General features: G+C 33.9%; 2 protein-coding genes and 1 pseudogene across 2 annotated transcripts; 1 reads left to right on the top strand and 2 right to left on the bottom strand.

Moving 5' to 3' along the window:
• Nucleotides 1-1,256: 1,256 nt before the first annotated feature.
• On the top strand, nucleotides 1,257-3,899 carry LOC139884497 (vacuolar protein sorting-associated protein 9A-like). The gene is given in 6 exon segments (XM_071868519.1): nucleotides 1,257-1,348; nucleotides 1,724-1,871; nucleotides 2,180-2,350; nucleotides 2,582-2,794; nucleotides 3,123-3,417; nucleotides 3,682-3,899. Coding segments are annotated over 6 exon segments (1,137 nt in total).
• A 299-nt stretch (nucleotides 3,900-4,198) lies between these two features.
• LOC139884496 (PHD finger protein At1g33420-like) lies at nucleotides 4,199-4,837 on the bottom strand (annotated as a pseudogene).
• Nucleotides 4,838-5,039: 202 nt separating this feature from the next.
• On the bottom strand, nucleotides 5,040-13,592 carry LOC139884495 (protein NRT1/ PTR FAMILY 4.4-like). The gene is given in 7 exon segments (XM_071868517.1): nucleotides 5,040-5,074; nucleotides 9,892-10,691; nucleotides 11,091-11,239; nucleotides 11,949-12,004; nucleotides 12,007-12,391; nucleotides 13,144-13,361; nucleotides 13,469-13,592. Coding segments are annotated over 7 exon segments (1,767 nt in total).
• Nucleotides 13,593-13,916: the final 324 nt, after the last annotated feature.

Below are 13,916 nucleotides of genomic sequence, written 5' to 3'. Positions count from 1 at the left end.
ACTTATACTTTCACATAGGATTTCTCGTCGAGTCAATACAGTGAACTAGTTCTCTAACAAGCACCCAAATATGCACATTAGTGTCTCCACACTGATACCCATGGAACGAGATATCTTTCCAATTGAACATGCATCATATGTGTTGGTCTATCCGATTCATTGATGTCTTGTCTCAATGATTCTATGTCTAAATATATTTAAGATCTAGGATTATAAGGAATATATTCCATGATTACTATCTCTATACGTAATCATATTCCATGAGCCACATTGATCTATGGACTTTATCCAAATTACATAAATATATCTCATATATTTCAAACTAATAATTTGATAAGAGGTACTTTAATTAAATACTTATATTTAATTGACAAAATTATTCAGAATGAGATTATAAAAATGGCTGAATATTAGTAAATCCATAGCCAATCACATTGATTTTAAGGGCACACAGTCTTTCTTCCTCGTCCTAATCAAGCTCTATTACAAAGTTCATGAGCATTTTCCCGACTTGAATGACCTGAACAGATAGCTTCCTTTCACTTTACTTCTTATTCAAGCTTAATTTCTTCTGGTTTTTCTTCTTTGGCATTTTGATTGAACATTGCAAGCCAAGTCATCTTTATGTTTTTCATTTTAGTAAAAATGATAAGGAGGCTGTTGACATGAAAAATGATACTTGATGGATCAAGTGACACTTGTCTTGTATGCTATGTAGGATTGACATGTATCATATTATTAATGGTCAAATTTGCCACCTAGGCTCTATGTCGAAAAAGAATATTGGCTTTAAGGGTGAGGGACTAATTTCATCACATGATATAAAGACGCTGAGGTTTTCAAAACATTTAAAAGTTGAAGGATTTTTTAGATATGAAAGTGAATGAAACCTTGGGACCCTAAATATGGTTTAACGGAGTATTAAACAAACTGAGTAAAAAAAGTCACACGTGAGTCACGTGCGTTTAAACCTACTATTCTTTTCTTTCAATTAGCCCATCTCTTTCCCTTTCCCCCACAATACATTAACTATCTCAAAACATAAACATTCTTCTTTCTTTCAACCCCTCCTTCATCTCTCCATGGGGTTCTGCAGCTCCTCCAACTATTTTCACACAATCATCATCAACTCCTCTTCTTCTTCTTCTTCTTCTTTTTCTTCTTCTTCTTCTTTGAGAATCAAATTCCATTCGTACAATTCAAGTAAGAAAATCAGGCAGAAGTAAGTAAGAGAGGATTTCTTATTTGTAATTACTATGGAGAACAACAACAACAGCTCAATGTTTTATGATTTCCTCGATCGAATGCGAAATCCTTCCTCGCTTGATCTCGTTCGATCCATCAAAAGGTGTATTTATCGTCCAATTGATCTCTCCAATTTCTCATAAGCTATTATCCTCTGCTTAATTAATTTAATATTGCTTGATATGATAATGTTTGGCTGACAATTGCTTAATTCGTATTGGTTTGGTGTTATTGGAAGTTTGAACCCTTATAAAAAAATTCCGACGGACTAGGATTTTTCACTGCCTTTCTGGTGAAGCAAGTTGAAGAGATTTCTGTTTTAGATTGGCAGATTGATACTGTTTGCTCTAATTTGGAACATTAATTACACTGTAATGCTATTGCTTTTGTCATTATTTCTTTTTGAAACTTCAGCTTCTCTTTGTAGATCTGCATTCACAGGACTTAATTGTAGAATGTTTCGTTTGGTCTGTTTCAGCTTTATCGTGTCCTTTTCATTCTATGCGTCGAACCCTGAAAATGATGGCAAAAAGGTTCAGGAATTTTTCTTGACTATGGAAGATACCATAAAGGATCATTCGTTATGGGCTGGCGCAACTAGTGAGGAAATCGATGGTGCCATGGAGGTGAATACGACTCAATTTTACTTTCCATAGTTGTTGACTCTACTTCCTATAGATATTAATATTATCTCAAACATTGAACAGTGGTTCCATTTTCAGATTTTCTTATTTGGACTGTACTTTAGTACGCCATATGCTTTTTTAACCCACATATAGAACTTAATTAACTGTTGGGGTTTCTAACCTAGTTTGTGAAAGACTGGCTTTGTTCTTCACTCCAACATGACTTACCTTTGAAAGTTGTTGTGGTAGTTACCATAAAAAAATTGGAAGTATAGTCCTGAATTCCTGACCATTTCTACTTTCTGCAGGGATTGGAGAAATATGTCATGACCAAACTTTTTGCTCGGACATTTGGTGCTTCTTCTGAGGATAAGAAGTTTGACCAGGAAATCTCAGAGAAAATACAGTTCTTGCAAACCTTTTTGAGGCCTGAACATTTGGATATTCCAGCAATACTTCAAAACGAAGCTTCATGGCTGGTGAGCATACCATGTATTCCTCATAGTGAGAAAGCTTGTTAAATTATTGCTAAAGGTGCATCTAAGTATAGAAGTATATGATTTCTGTTTCTATGCTCAGATCTTAGCTTAGTATAATTATCCCTATATGAATTTTGATGCTTGTTTAAATTCATCAGCTTGGTATTTCAATTTAGTACAGAATATATATCCTACATTGTTAGTGGACTAAAGTTTCCTCCTCTCTGTCAGCTTGCAGAGAAAGAATTGCAGAAGATCAATGCTTTCAAGGCTCCTCGTGAGAAGCTTTTGTGTATTATGAGCTGTTGTAGAGTGATAAACAATCTGCTCCTCAATGCTTCAATTTCAGAAAATCGAGTTCTGATGGGAGCAGATGATTTTCTCCCAGTTCTAATCTACATAACGATCAAGGCAAGCTCTCCTTGGTAATAAGCCATTCTGCTTGTCAATAAAATAATTTGGTTCCAGTTATTATTAACTTAGTATTATATATTGTCTCTTTCTATTCTTTGGTATCATTGGGAATAAGAATCTTGTAGTTACCATGTTGATTTTGAAGAGTTATGGCCCTGCTTTTCCTATGCCTTTTTAAGTATCTCCATCTTTACTTGTCATTTTCTTATGGAAACTTTGATTGCATGGAAAGTTTATCCTATCACAATTTGATCAAATATACTTGAATTAATTTACTCAGTTCTACATGTAGTGAAAGCATGAAAATGCCGCCCCAACCTCTCCTTGATAATCGAGTGTTTCTTCTTGTAATTGACAGGCAAATCCCCCGCAGCTGTATTCAAACCTAAGATTCATTCAGTTGTTCCGCAGGCAGTCAAAGCTTGTCTCAGAAGCAGCTTATTATTTCACAAATCTTGTATCAGCTAAATCCTTCATTGTTGACTTAAATGCCAAGTCTCTTTCTATCGAGGAAATTGAATTTGAAGAGAGCATGCAAGCAGCTAAGTTGGCTGGAAAGGCAGCAGGAGTAGAACCCTTTAATGAGAAAGAAACGTCAGGAAATCCTACAATTCCTTGGCCTCCATCAGGAATTCACGATGAACTTTTAATTGGTAAGCTTGAAACTTGCAAAACATTTGAACTTTTAAGTATAGGCGATTAAAGTTCAGTTACTGGAAGCTGCATGATTCATGAACTCCAACTGTTACTTCATAGCAATTCCATTCTTTGACAGACCCAGACATGATATCACAAATGTTTGACTGGTATAATCATGAATAACATTCTTATGCATCCTTGGTTTTAAATTCAAAAGTCGTTTGCATCTGTCTTTTAACTCTTTATTAGCGATGTTTTTGTCTTTGTTGGTTTGTCAGGTGGGTCTGACTACCCATACATGCATGCTGAAGCTGGTGAGCTTACTATTGGAGATGTCGCAAAGCTACTGAGTGTATACAAGGATGTTGTCAAAAAATACACAAGCCTCTCCAAGACTGTCAAGCATCTGTCAATGTCCAAGTTATCTCCCAACATTTCGTCGACAGAGAATGGAGCAGCAACAAGTTCATTTAGTGTCAGCGAAAAGAGAAAGTAAAGGGGATGACAGGTAAGACTTCTAGCTCAACATGATTATCCATGTTCCTTTTCTAATCCTATTCATCACTGAATGGATTTGCAATTTTCTTCTACTTATTTTTAGTTGGGTATTACATTGTATGTAGAATAAGAGATCTGAGGTTGAGCTCATGTTAATAATATGGTTTGCACATTCTTGATAAATAAATTGGATTTACAAAGGAAAGTTAACACAGTTCCCAAAAATAAAATAAAAGGGAAAACTGTTTTATGACTTCCTTCAGGTACTTGGTTATGAATCAACCAACATACATCAACCTAGATTATAGGCAATCTAGCCTCCTCTCCTCCACCATCAACCTGATTATTGTCTTCCTCCTTACCATCACTAGGTTTCTTGCAGTATGCGATAACACATCTTCTGCTGACAAATTTTGATGGTACATCATCGGAATTGTCAATACCAGCACACCTGGTATGCTGCCATACTCCACAACTATCACATGCTAACATTCTTTCGCCATCATCATCTCTTGCTCCACATAAACACTCCACCATCCATTCTTCCATACCTCTCTCCATGCGAAAACGAATCAAGCTATGTTTTGAAGGGCACTTGCCTTAAACTTTGATAAGCCCAAATGACCCAACCAGAAGCTTCAGAGTCATGGATTCATCTACCGCGCCATACTCCAAAACCTTCTCTATGTCAAGCCTCTTATACATGGCATAGACATCTTGAAAAGCACTAGCAGCTTCAGTTTTTAGGTCACCGACTGTAGCATCGAGTTGAAGGACAATCAATTCAGGTGGCGGCACTGGATCGTCTTTATTCTGATCCGAAAGCACTAGTTGGCACCAACGACAGCTGGCAACTGGGTTGTCAATAGTTGATCTATCTAGTTTATAATCTTTCATAAATTTCTTACAGTCAAGAAGTTTAGTTGCAGAGTCCATGAAATGTTATTATCCCAAAATAATCCAAAAATAACTTTTATTTTAATTTTAAAACAGAGGTGGTGGCAGGTCGACTCACCAACGACACGGCACTGGTTGCAATAGACAGATCTGGAAGTAGATAGGGTGACATCCTCCTCGACGATATCGAGGACGACGGCGTCTGTTTGATGATCTCCCAACGTAAAGGTGATCTGCCAAGTCAGCAACCACGGGAAGGGGAGGGAGGGGAGGTGACGCGCACGTGCTTTGACAGGAAGTTTTGGACGGCGAGGCGAAAAGGATCGCCGCCTCCGCCGGCGGCAATTCTAGGGAAGGTGGAGAAATCGTGATAGTAGATGCAGTCGGAGGTGATTCTGTTGTTGTTCCTCTTGATCCTCTTCAACGGACGGTGGTGGTGGTGGTCTGCTATTCCGTTATACGTCATCGTTTTGGATGTGTTTGTTTGGGTTGGCGAGTTTGTAGGTAGGTATGAGATTTTAAGTGGAGTGGGACTTTTTTTGGCGCTCTGTTTTTTAGGGCTCTCCTTTTCACTCTCTTCGCTTTTCATTCCGAACCGGTTCAATTCTTGGTTGACGGTTCGTAGCAGTTTACTTTCTTCCAAATTCCCAAAATTTTATATCTTGGACGGATGTGTGATGTGTCTTGATTAGCATCTAACTATAGTAATAAACTGATAATTATTAAGATGGAATATTTTTTGTCAAAAAAATTGAGATTGAGATTTCGAATTTCATTTTTACTACTCAATATTTCTCAATCTTTAATTCAAGTTGTCATTATCCATTCTACGAAAGACTAAATAAATTAACGAATGTCAAATTCAACTGTAATTTGTGAATGCTTTGGAGTAAAAGGAATTTTTTTTTTAGATTGAGCGTGAAAAAAGAGACAAAAGGGTTGATCTTTGAATTGGAAAAAAAGTGGATTTATTCCTATTATTAATAGGATATTATATTTTACTATCCGATCTTTGTCTGGGGATAAAATAATCCAACTCTCTATTTCTTGGAAAGTACTTCCTCTGTATACCCATTTCATAACACTCTTTTTAAAGAAAAAAAATATCCCCAAATATATCCTCTATTTATATAAATACGGAAGAGTAAGTGATATCTTTTCATTTATGAGTAGCAATTTTGAAATCGCAGGAGAATAATGGGTTTGACTTTTGAGACCTAAGCAAATCTCTATAATTAACATAGCTTGCAGCCTTCGATTTTATTTATTTTTTTAGGAACCATGGACTTTCTTTGTAAATTAAAAATGTAAACCTAGCTAGGTATCTTATATCTACTACTAGTACATTGTAGAAAACACAACAAACAACATTGATTTGGAGAATCCTTGGAGGCGCTGTAGTGTGGAGGAATCTTCAAGTCGTAAAGGGGAAGTGATCCAGAGGAATACTCTGTGGGCACATATATATATGGAACGGTATTGAATACTGCATCAACATCTTTAGTTTTCCAACTGATGATTAAAGAGTTTGCAATGACCTTTTCAACAAGGTCGATGGAGTTCGAGTCGCGGTAGGTGACTAGTTTAGCCTTATTGAATTGAGAGAGAGTCATGGGACGATCACCATGGGACTCAACAACTGGCCGAAGGCTCTCCAGTGAAGGATTAACGATATTCATGATCAGCTCATCTGAGTTTTTAAGTGAATGAGTGTCTCGAGAGTCTGATGAAGAAAATGTCATGACACCTTTCGACGATCCACCTGTTGTCATGGTTGATTTATGTATTTTTATTGTGTCATAAATTTTTAATCTGTTTTTATAGTGTTTTAATCTTTTTAAAAACTTTTTAAAACATACAAATTGTTGTAAGCAGAGTGCCTCACAAAAGGTTCTTAAACATAATGAATCTAAAAAAATTCGAATGTGTGATAACTAATAACAATCCATTAGTAATCAATTAAGTGACAATAATTTCTATTTCAACATTAGAGGACTATACTTTATGTAAATAACCTAAACGAAGTATGAAATTTTCAAGTGATCATGTCAGAAATACTCTGACAATGATTCTGATACAGAGCAAATACCATAGGAAGTCAAATGAACCATATTTAAAATTGACAAAGTCTTCATATTTTCTAATTCAATGTTCTAACTCTGCTTATTATATTAAAACTACCAAACTGTTAAGTAAGAACTTTATATCACATAAAATACAGTACGATTAGAAATTTATACATGTCATCTTATATTTCAAGTAGGCGATAATAAGTATCTAAAGGAACCACATATCATTTAGTAATTACATTCCCAACTATTTTCAAACTAAATTATTTTAAAATTATGAATTGGTGATCATCTATATGAACTTGAAGCATTTTACAATTTCTTAGTTTCTCATAAACAGAAGTTTATATATATATATATATATATGGGCATTAAAATGAAGCAGCAATTCCACATAAAACTGATAGACCGAGTTTTTCATTAAGTTGTTCGTTTTCTTCTTACTGAAAGCAAGTTAAATGAGTCATTTCATCTCATATATCTTCCTGGAAAAAAATAAGTGTCTTTTGTGCTTTTCAAAACGTCTAAAGCATTGGTCCATTCCTATGATGTTCTTATTTCCAACCCCTAAAGCACACGAACATATTAAAAATATGATAATAAAAATAGACGGTCAAATTGACCATTCATACAACACACTTCATTATAAAGATATACTATAAGTTTTTAAATATTGACGGTATAAGTAGTATTTATGTTTTGCCGCAAAAAGAAAAACTCATACCTGGTTAGAGTTTTCATGAGAATGACTTTTTAAAATATAAAGAGTAAACAAAATTGTCCAAAGAAATGATAAAATAAAAGAAATTTCAAATTCATCTACTTGTGTTGTTACGACCATACATATTTCCATCATTATTGAGTGCATAAGTAGCAGAAATTTGGAAATTACAGTTTTGGTAGCCACGTCAAAATAAAACTTCTGATAAGCAACAATAAAAGAGGAATCGAGATTGAATATGTATTAATATATTCCAATCCGACGTCCAATGAGAAATTTTTTGGGAGAGGGAATATTATAGAAAAACTTGTCATACGGGAAATAAAATGAAGGCTCCTCTTTTTTTTTTTTTTTTCTAAAAAATCTGTTTATTAAAATAGTTATATAATCATTAAAAAAAAAAACAAACTCTTTTCAGTTAGATGTCGTTTGGAAAGAAAAGATAACTTTTTTTAAAAAAAAATTCTTTATTCAATTATATTAATTAAAAAATATGAATTTTTTTATTGGATAATAATCCTAAATTGGTGGGATGGGAACACTCCAATTTTAACTTATTTTTATATATTTTTATATTTATTCTTGGTGTAGTGAGGAATTTGTGGAACCGTCTTCTGACTCCTTAGAGATATCATCTATTGTCATTATTTTGCCTGTTGCAGTAAGAGTTTGAAGTATAAACTCTTGTTTAATACTGTCATATTCTTGGCAAGTTGAAATATCAGATTCTGCAACATGATACTTTCAGTCCTAACTCTAACCGTTGATAGAAACTTATGACATTCTGTACCAACCCTTCGACCAAATGAACATTTTCAATGAGTATCCTCATTGACGTAGGTTCCCGTTTCTAAAGCTAGTCTCTCTTGTCCTTTATAATAATCATTTTTAAATTAATTCGAATAATAACAACGACACATATGCTCAAAATGTAGTTGTTATTCAATTCAATACAACGATGCAAGTTACCGTAGCTCACCATAGTTTTAAATTATGGCGCTTAAATACGTGTTGTATTTAAAATAAGGGGCCAACAGCGTAAGGCATGGATTGTTCTCTGGATGGCATAACAACGTATGGATTAGCACCTCATATCGAAAAGTGTGCAGGCTGTGCCACATTGTATTTTCAAAAGGTGTCGTCAAAATGATGTACTATGCCGTTATAAATGATGCTTACTTGTAATACAACGCCGTGAGGCACCGTATGAATCTTGAGAACAACACTCGTGGCGCCCTCGTATGAGGCCATTTTTCCACTAGTGTTGAACTAATAGTTTGACAAGTCCATTCTACTAAGTACATATATACCTATTCAACTGATATGGTTTGTAATGTATAGTTAAAGCAGTCGAATATTCATTGTCACATATTGGGAACCAACTACCTTATGCGTAATACAGAATTCTGTCTATGCTTTATTCATCAAAACAAAAAGTCTTTAATTTGCACATTGCCTACGAAAGAAGTGAAAAGGGCGGCCTGGAAAAATAAAAGCAAACCAACAAAGACAATGGGGAACAATTTTCACAAGGAGATGCCACTAGAGACCAATATATATATATGGATAGTGCTTGACCATTTCAAAATGTTTCTCACTTTTTTTTTTTTCTAAAAAAAAAAAAGAAAAAATAAAAAAGAGGAGGATGGCCATGACGGTTTTACTTTTACAGAATAAACAAATACCAGACAACAATTTACACATATATTTGCTTTACTAAGATTATTTATTTATAACCAAACCAAAGCAAAAAGCATCTCAATCCCACCCATCATTCCTTTTTAATTTTTTCTTCCAAGTACAATTCCAAGAAAAAAATTAATAACGAAGAGGGGAGGAGAGAAGAGAAGATGAGAGGAAACTAGAGGCCCTCGTTACACATTGACCATAAAATGACACGTAGAAATAAATATTGAAAAGGGGTTTCCACTGAGGGAGTGTTTTCCTTTGCTATTAAATTTGTGCTAGAAACATTTCTTGGATTAAACGTAACTTCCATGTTGCCTGGAAATGTTCATGCCCATAGTCTCTTTACACAACATAGGGACCTCCACATGATGTCTCACATTACAAAGGTAATAATTAACCGACCTTTAAGTGGGTCTAACTTATAACACTTACCACACTCATACACTCATTAGGTCGCACAATGCATATAGGTGATAGCTAGCTAGGTCAAAGAAAAAAAATATTCATTGGATAAAAAAATAATTATATTTCAAGGCATATTTAGTGTCATCCCTTATTTGCATTAATATGCTTGGAAAATTGTCTCTCTAAATCTTCTCCATAAGTCTTCATGGGTGACAAAGATGGATTATAAGAATACCACTTTGACCAAAAAAGATAATTGAGAAAGTTGGCAAGGCTCAAGGCAGCTAATAGCCAATAAAAAAGGTCAAGCCTGTCCTTGTTAAGGTCATTGTCACTAAGCCATCCTCCATCATTGGCTGAAGTTGAAGTGATTTTGTTGACGAGAGACACGAGAAGAGAGCTTAAGTAAAATCCAAATGAGTATGAGCAATAAGTCATGGCTGTTAAAAAAGACTGCATCCCTTCAATTGATTGCTTGTAGAAAAACTCTATTAGGCCAACTGCTGTGAACATCTCCGATATTCCGAAAATAAGATATTGAGGAGCAATCCAAAATATTGAGAGTATCTCATCATTAGAGGAATTAGCCCTTCTTTTCCTCTCTACTACTGCAGCTGCAACCATTGAGAAAGTTGCTATGAAAAGTCCAATCCCAACCCTTTGAAGAGGAGAAATTCCGGAGTCTCTCCCCGTGATTTTCCTTGCCGTTGGGACGAAAACAGTTTCGTAGATCGGGACGACAAAGATTAGCATTATATAAGGGATGGATTGAAGTGATGCTGGAGGGATTTGGAAGTTTTTAGTAATTCTAGTGTTCATGGAACTTCCTTGTTGAACTGAGAATGTTTGGAGTTGGGCTAAGATTGTGTTGAATATTATAGTGCAAGCAAAAATGGGAACCACAGATATAAGTATCTTAACTTGCTCTACTTGTGTCACTGTGCATTATCTCCAAGGACTCTCATTACTCATTCCATCTTCTACTTTGATGCATGCCTTGTCAAGAAATCTGCATATATAACTAATCAAGTTTAAGTTTATAACCAATTTTTATTACTTCCTCTGTTCCAATGGAATGTCATATAATAATACTATCTCTATCACTAATTACTCGTCACTTTTTATGAAAAGTCTTAAAATTAGAATGACCCTGTTTCAAGTATCTTTAATAAATTTAAAAGTACTATTTCTATAAAAATTTTCCTTTTTAGCTTACCCTTATATTTAATGATCGTCATGGGTGTACACCGTTTTTTGTACTCCAGATGCGTTCTAATTTTAGTTTTCATTTAACCATAATTATATTCTTCCGAATTTTCTTAGACGATACTTCAAGCGGATTGACAGAATCAAAATTTACATAAGATGTGAAGTATGAGTTTTTAAGAGAATTAATAACTTCTCACACCTGAATTTTTCAGTGTGAATGAGCTTGCTAGCGGTAGGCGATGCAGCTGAAACAGGATTAATGGATAAACTAGTGTTCTGGTTTCCATGAAGCATCTCAATATTTGAAGGACAAATTTGCTTTCTTTTAGTTATTGCAGCCACAAAAACCTGCATGTATGAAGAAAGAAAAAGGACGATCGTGTTTAACTTAATCCAAAATGAATACTTCAAAACAAACAGAATAGGAAGTAGAAAAAATTACTTTGATCAAAAGTAAAGTAAAGTATATACTACTATAAGTATCCAAAATGAATACCTCTATATTAGAATAGTTATCATTTTTTAGAATTTTCACCCATATTAATGGCATTAAGTCCAATATATTCTTTCCATTCCATAATGATTGTCCAAAAATTAAAAAAAATTAAAAAAATGATTAAATTTATATATTTTAATTAAATTATCCATATATACAATTAATAATTACTTCTATGACAATACTTTAGTGTCATTGAAAACTGTAGCGCAAAGGGTAGTAGAGTAAAGGTTTATGTTGATTTTTGTAAACAATTATTTTGGAATTTTTCAGAAGTGGTTTTTAGACAAACATACATTGTGGAATGGAGGGAGTATAAATTATACTTATTTTATAATTTTATCAATTCTTTCTATTCTATTCAATCATTGTTCGTGATAAGAGAGTGTGAAAATAAAGTTAGTGAAAAGATTAAAACAATAACTATACAAAAAAATCCTAAAAAACGTCATCTATTTGGATATGAAGGAAATACCCTAATAGATTTAATAAATTAAACGCTAAAATAAAGGGCAAGGTGATCATGCTCAACTTTAAAGTAATTAATTAGATGTTAATTACCTGAGCAATTGGAGTGAAGATACTACCTCGAGGACTAGGCTTGTTCCTGTAAAAAAAGTGCCTGATATTAAGGAAATCATTCCAATAGCCATGGCAGCAGCAGAGACTCCAAATCCAACGTCCATCCCTGAATGAGTTTGGACCCAAACCAGAACTGTAAGTGCAATAAGCTCTCCCATACAAAATGCCAAATAGGCTGCATTGAAATATGATGATAGCTTCTTGTCGTCCTCTGTTCGAAATTGCTCAGCTCCTTGAGAAATTATGTTTGGTTTCAGGCAGCCACTGCCAAGAGCCACTAAATACAGTCCAACAAAGAAAATCAAAGCTTTATACCCTTTGACTTCCTCACAAGTACTAGTACCTCCATTGATATTGAGCATGTTACAATGGGATGGCCTCAATTGTGGAAGATGTGCTTGCACACCTAATAGTATAAAACCCTACAATACATATCATAATGAATAAATATCGTGATTATTTATTATGATTGCTAGAGATGTAGAGAATATATCTCATATCAACCTCAAAAGAAAAGAAATAATATCTCATATCCATGCTTTGACAAGTATATTTTATAGATTTACCACAATAAGGCCTGCTTTCTTAAAGAGTATACTTAGCTATAGACTATAGTGAACTAGGTGCAAGTGTGGTGACTTTTCTTAAATTGGCCTGTGGATATATAATATTTTCATTGAAGGAGAAAAAGAAATCTAATGTCCAAGTGGTGACCACATGTACTATGCACTTAATTCAATAGTTCACCTAAATTTTACCATTAGTACCTCCGGTCTCATCACATATGATATATTAAATTTTTATATGCATTTAAATATATGTAATAAAAAAATTTATTAAATACACATAAACATCATATAAACATCATACATTATGAGATGGGAAGTAATTTATGTGGCTTTGCTCTTTTCTCTACTCAAGACTGATATCCATATAACATGTATAAAAAAAATAATTTTTTATTGTAAATTGATGTTTTCTTTTTTATTATAATAGATGATATTTTTTATTTTTAGGTCTACTAAATATATATATATTGAAAAAAATTCATATGAATAAATTTAAAATTATAAAACATCCGAATATCTATAGTAATATCTCATTTCATACACCTTTTGAGCATCTTTCTTGAGCAAATAAGGTTTTGACTACTTGTTAGAAATATTATACTCACAGAAAGCTCAACAAAGCCAAATATTAGCATTGTGGAAAAGCTGCCAAGATAGGAATCGGAGAGGAAGCCACCAAAGAGGGATAGTAGAAAGACAGTTCCTATAAAGTTAGTGACAATGTTTGCTGACTTTGACAAAGAAAAGTGCATCTCATTGAACACATAAGTTATAAGGTTGTTCCCAACAGCTGCTATTGCCATCATCTCAAATGCTTGAAGCCCTATATATGAAATTAATGTAAGTAACAAAAACAATCAAAGTTAATCCTCATATTATTTAATTTGTTAAGTACAATATCTAGCTAGAGTGAGAGACAAAAGGTCAAACCAAGAACAAAAACAGCAGCAGCCATTCCTCCTTGCCTATGAGGCTTGCAGGGTCTTCCTCTCCAATCAACAGCATCAAAAGTGATGACGCCATCTCCTTTGAAATTCTTCACTAAACCTCCCATTATATTTATTTATTTCCCTCTTTATATACCAAATATATTATATGATACCCTAAAAAACTATATTATATGATAGAAATTCAGAAAGATCACTTGATCAAAAAACTACTCATTTATTGAAATTTATTAAACTATTCGATCTCAAATTTCAGAGAGAGAGGTTATTTTTAGTGTGAGTTAGAGGAGAGCAATATAGTGGGGGGGGTATTTATAATGTTATCATGGTTGCCCCCATATCTTTGATGACTCTTTAAGTTGACTTTCAAATTAGTGGTGGGACATTAATATTTTATGTATAATGTATATAAACTCCATTTTATGTTTACT

The sequence above is a fragment of the Rutidosis leptorrhynchoides genome, unplaced genomic scaffold, assembly GCF_046630445.1.
Source record: "Rutidosis leptorrhynchoides isolate AG116_Rl617_1_P2 unplaced genomic scaffold, CSIRO_AGI_Rlap_v1 contig56, whole genome shotgun sequence".
Lineage (NCBI taxonomy): Eukaryota > Viridiplantae > Streptophyta > Magnoliopsida > Asterales > Asteraceae > Rutidosis > Rutidosis leptorrhynchoides.
Note: the sequence above shows the minus strand (reverse complement) of the source record. Positions and strands in the feature narration are given on the sequence as shown.